We start from the raw sequence: 5,621 nt of genomic DNA on the forward strand, positions 1-5,621 counted from the left end.
GGGACCCGCTGGCCGCCGACCTGCGCTGCAGCCTCTTCGCCGCGGCGCTGCAGAGCTACAAGCGCGACTCGGCGCTGAGGCCCTTCCCGGGCCGCTACGCGAGCGGCGGCAGCAAGGACTTCGAGGCGCTGGTGAGTGTGCCCGAGCCCCGCAGGAGACCCAAACGCCGCTGAAACACGCTCGTTTCTTTTTGTGAAGGCCCAAAGCACAGCTAGCTCCAAARCCTTGGGAAGAGGATTTTTTTAAAAAACGATATTATCACCAAACAGCTTTAAAAAACCCCCACACATCGTGGGTTTACAGCCAAAGCRGGAACTGTTTCCCCTTTGGAGGGGSAAAAACCAACCTTGCGAACTAGGCAAATGTGCACGTTGAGGCCAAACACGGGTGGGAATTTTATAGGGGAAGAGCAGGTGAGGTTGCTTCTCCAAGGCACAAGTGAAACTTCAGCGTGGCCATTCAAATTACTTACCTGTTTAAGGCATCTAGGTTTCAAGTAAGTTTGGGATYCTAGCTAATAAACTTACACTTGGGAGCTCCCAGATCTGCTGTTGAAATGGGGAGAGCTGGAAGGGGGGGCTTGCCCTGCGTGCCACTAAAAGCAACTGAATGAAAGCAGCGTGGCTTTTTTTTTCTTCCAGGAGCTTGTCTGGTCATTCCTTTACATACCTTACAGACACGATAAATATAAATATTTTATAATTTCTCTGGCACTTGTTTTGAGAACACATGACAGACTTTCCCACAAAGTCAATGCAAATGTTTACATCCCAGAACAGAAACTGTTTTTTGGTTTACAAGCTATTAGGATGAAATACTGCTTTACTTTCACTAGAGGTCTCTCTTTAATCATAATGAAAAGAAAGAAATCATACTAAATCTCTTTCTTGCTAGCTTGCAGATACAAATGCTTTACCAAGCCTGAAAGAACTTCTAGAATCTGTTCCAAACACTGAGAAAAGGACCTGGGATTTGTTTAGTTGGATTTTATCATCTAAGATCTTGATGATACAAAGTAGTAAAAAGCAGGAGGTAAGCTTTAAATTCTGAAAGTCTTGATTAGAATTTGCCTTTTAAAGCAAACTTGCATTTCAGAGAACGCCAGAAGTTGGTTGGTCATTCTAAGAGTTTGAAGTTGTGTGAATGCATGTTTTTTCTCTGTACAGAGAATTTTTTTTAATAYAGAATTTTTCAGAAAGCTGGTTAGAAGAAATAGTTACTATTTTCAGCAGTTGATGATTGGCAGTAATTGTAATTGGTTATTCTCATTAACATGGCATGTACACACTTGTACTAGACCAAGGAGCCCAATTCAGGTATTGTGAAGCTGGGTCCTGTTTCTTCCTCAGATAAAATTGTACTTATGCTGCCAGTCTGCTACTTGGGAGACCAATATTAATTTCGTTGCTTTTTACAGCCTTCCTTTGTGACTTTGGACAAGCTTGTTTTACTTTGTTTGAGAACAAATGCATACTGCCCACAAAAATGGAGAATGCAGATTGTGAGCCACTGATGTACTTYTGTAAAAGGGACCAAAATAGTTGTGGAAACAAGTAGCAAGAGGAAAATATCTTCCGTTTTCACATTTTTTCCTCTTCCAAGGTCAGACGATGATGTATCATACTAGAAGCCAAATTGGCATGCTAAGATTGTGATACTCTCCTTACATCACCACTTAGTTTCTAATCATGTTCTAAGATTTTTTTTTTTCCTCCCCTTGAGAGAGGAACCATGATTTAGCTTTGACAGAGCAGCTGTTGGCTATAGTAGAGGATGGTAAGAAACTGTCAGAATTCTCACAGTATATTTATTCCTTCTGAACTATGGGAGTGTTGAATTGTAAGGCAGAGGGCACTAACAAAATACATAAAAATTTGCAAGACTAAGGGACAGTAAGGAGAATTTCCAGGGAGTAATCTRACTCCCTAAACCAACATGAATATTTCTTCCTATTTGTAAGTATGAGAAGATCCGAGAACTCACTGGGATGTCTGGTGCTGCTGTTCCTGCTCCGGACTTCCTATTTGAGATAGTGTATTGTGAGCAAATGAATACCAAGTTTGCCGAAACCAGGGGAGAACGGGACCTCATCTATGCATTCCATGGGAGCCGCCTCGAAAACTTCCATTCCATCCTGCACAACGGCCTGCAGTGCCATTTGAACAAGGTGAGGCTTTCAGTGTTTCTTGTTGCTCAAGTGAGCACTGACAGAATTATTCCAAATTTGGGAAGGCATGAGTGCATCCACACCAAGGGCCATACAAAATACGCCTTAATTTGAAGGGTGGGAGAAAGCAGTCGCCTCACCCCAAGGAAATTATCTCAGGACAAAAGCAGTGAGTGCATGCAGCCCGACAAGAGTAAGAAAAGCCTTTCTTAGTTTACTTTCAGAAACAAAACAGCCAGTCTGAAAATAAAGACGACTTGTACGCCGCTTACAGCATAGACTACGGATTCTTAAGATATATTTCTGCTCTATTTCAGACATCCCTGTTTGGTGAAGGTACCTATCTAACCAGTGATCTGAGCCTGGCTCTGCTGTACAGCCCTCACGGGCTTGGCTGGCAGCGGAGTGTTTTGGGCTCTATCCTTAGCTGCGTTGCTGTTTGTGAGATCATTGACCACCCAGATGTAAAATGTCAGGTGAAGAAGAAAGGTGAGCCTATTGCACTAATAATAATAATCACTACATACAGCTCATCTTTTGCTAGTATGTCTCTTGTTTCAGCCTTGCGCATGTGTGCTGTCATACAAACAATACAGCACATGGATTGTGTACCCTTCAGCAGAACTGGCACCTTTTCTGATTGACCCTTCACAAATGTACAGCAGCCTTCTTGACTGTGAAGCTTTTCATAAGATAGTCAATTTAAAGGTTGAARTTATTTTGGTTACTTCATTTGTTTTTACTAGTTTCAGTAGTACGATAGGGCATGTTCCATAGTGCCKAGTCGCATGGTTTGTGATTGCAAGTCAGAAGACTCACAAACACATAAAAATGAATTCTGTAAGATGGACAATTAGAACAGAGGTTTCTTATCTGCTTTAACTGCTTCCTACTTGGAAYGCTCAATGTTGTTTCTGTTTCCTTATTAATACTAGCAGCTGTTCAAGCACTTTGTCACCTTTTTATCCTGGCCCAAATATAAAACCATCCATACCATGGATAACTAGGAGTAGTACAGCCTTAAGCAAACTTTTCAGTCTATTCTTGGATGATAAGGGAGTCTGGGAAATGCCAAGACTAGATGTTTGGTTATCCCATTCTCACTATTGTGGGTAAGTGGGATTTTTGTTTTGTTTTTTTATGCTCAAAGTTGGGCATCTCTTTTTGCTTTTCTGTTCCCAAAAGACCTCTTCTCTTCCCATGCAGATTCAGAAGAAATAGACAGGAAAAGAGCAAGAGTGAAAAACAGTGAAGGGGGTGATGTACCACAGAAATACTTCGTTGTCACAAACAATCAGCTTTTACGAGTTAAATACTTACTAGTGTATTCACAGAAACAGCATAGGAGGTAAGATTTCAGCTGTTAGAATGATGATCGTACTATAACAGCCAGATAAACACATCTCATTTGTGCAAAACAGCAGGCAACAAGCAAGGAAAAGATGCTTTACTGCCAGAATTTGGTTTAGCCTATTTCCTGTGGAAATAAGGCTTACCTGATCATGCTGTCTCTATAGCCTTCTCTGCAGTTATCTTTCCCCCTTCCTGGTAATTTAACACTCACAGTCTCAGCTAAATTGGAATTTTCACTAAATCTRTAAGAACTTAGAAAGAGTCTCTGAGACTTCTAATACTCTGTCCATGGCAGGAAATAAGGGAGGCCCCAAATCAGTGCAAGGGCAGTTTTAACTCTGCCGTTTCTTGTTCTAAGGAAGCAGCGTTCACCCAGCTAATCAGCCTGTGGGTACAGGCCAGCCAGTTAGAGCCCCAGTACCACTCCAAACCAGTCGTAGAGAAAGGCGTGAATATTGGGAGAAAGGACTGGAGTTGGATGTAATGACTTGGAGTTTGTAAGATACTAGTCATAGGGAAAAGAGGCATTGTTCGTTGCGCTACTCATGGCACAACTTTCTGGTTTTACTGCGTGAGCGTACTCAGTCATTTAAAATTATAAAACCTAAGATGATCTCTTTGTCAAGATATTTGTATGTCTCTCACAGAATTCCTGCACTTTTTCTTCCCTTTTCAGGCCCTCTAGTCAATCCTCCTGGTTTTCCACCCACCGTTTTGCTGTAATGATGATGCTGTACCTACTGCTGCTAATGGTGATAGGGGCCAGCAATTCTCCAGCCTTCCTCTACTACTGGCACAGAATGTTTGACTAGGAAGGATGAATTGCCTGGAATGATGAACTGTTATTTTCACCATGTGCCTTAATAATAGCAAATCTGCTATGTCCTGCATCTGTTAAAGAGCTCTGGAAATGAAGATGCCTGGAGCTTTCCTGTTCTCTCCCCACTAAATTATCCTCATGGCATCTTTCCATTTATTTTTATTTCTGTGTTCCCGTGATTTATGAGGACGCCCAGTACAGCTGAAAAGGGTCGTGATGGTGCAGTCTAGCATGACCCCATTGTTAAGAGTCTGGGGGGGGGGATTATTTAAAATGAATGAAAGTTTAATGTGACTATTTTCTGTCAAATTGAGGAAGTAATATTTGCATGCAGTATGTCAGAGAAGGTTACCTGTAGCAGGTCTTACCAGTTTGTTTCCAGAAACTGTAGTTAGTGATGTTTCTCCTGTACTAATGTGGATGGTCACTTTTAGGACTGACTTTGTTTTTGGTCAGGACTTTTTATATTTGAGCGTAAAGAGAAAAACAGCATGAAATAGCAATCAAACTGGGATAAATTAAACGTTTTTTAGTCAAGGTTTTTTGTTTTTGTTTTTTTTTATATATATAAAATCCACATGGTTTGTGCTCTCAGTTATATACAGTAAGAACAAGGCAAGTCATATCAGGCTGGAATAACAGCTTAGCATCAATACTAAATAAGGGTTTTCCTGTTAAACTGCCTTCCACTTGTATCTTCTGTGCCAACAAGGGGGAGGGTGAAGATTTCCATTTACACTGACACCTGGCAGGCTTTTTAGGGTTGGTGTTGCTTGTTTTTTGGGGATCTACTTCAACATTTGTACCCATATTGAATCATTTTCTGCCTCTTTACAAACAGATAGGCTAGCTAGCAGTAACATAGAAAACTGTTTCAGGAAATAGTTTGTAAGAAATGGAATAAGATGGCAGCAAAGCTGGCAGGGATTTATTTTGTATCCATGAACATTCTTAGTACAATTAGCTCTGTGTAGACTTCACCTCCACGTGACAGCTTGTGCACAATACTACACATTTGTAAGACAGATTGTCCACATTAAGTTTTCAGAAGTTCAGTTTTTCATGGTGGGAATTACAGCAGTTGCACTCYTTGTGAGGTGCTTTGACTTAACGCTGGTGTGTAAAGCCTCAGTACATCTCAGAATAGTCTTTTCTAATCTTGAAGTAGGGAATTCTGACTGTATTTCATGAGGTTGTTTGAAAATAAGTGAACAGGGCATGCGTGAGTTCATTGTAGAGCATAAAGAAGGAAACATCCTCCCCCTTCTGTCCAAGTCTTTT

General features: G+C 41.2%; 1 protein-coding gene across 1 annotated transcript in view; it reads left to right on the top strand.

Annotated features, from left to right (window-relative positions):
• Positions 1–4,877, top strand: part of PARP16 (poly(ADP-ribose) polymerase family member 16) — a 5,225-nt gene extending 348 nt beyond the window's left edge. The window contains exons 2-7 of the mRNA XM_085308747.1: positions 1–131; positions 895–1,032; positions 1,961–2,167; positions 2,485–2,656; positions 3,374–3,515; positions 4,197–4,877. Coding sequence (XP_085164873.1) covers positions 1–131; positions 895–1,032; positions 1,961–2,167; positions 2,485–2,656; positions 3,374–3,515; positions 4,197–4,332 — 926 coding nt within the window. The 3' untranslated portion in view covers positions 4,333–4,877. The remainder of the gene's footprint in view (positions 132–894; positions 1,033–1,960; positions 2,168–2,484; positions 2,657–3,373; positions 3,516–4,196) is intronic.
• Positions 4,878–5,621: the final 744 nt, after the last annotated feature.

The sequence above is a fragment of the Rhea americana genome, unplaced genomic scaffold (assembly GCF_003343005.1).
Source record: "Rhea americana isolate MKP2758 unplaced genomic scaffold, rheAme1 scaffold_28, whole genome shotgun sequence".
Classification (NCBI taxonomy): domain Eukaryota; kingdom Metazoa; phylum Chordata; class Aves; order Rheiformes; family Rheidae; genus Rhea; species Rhea americana.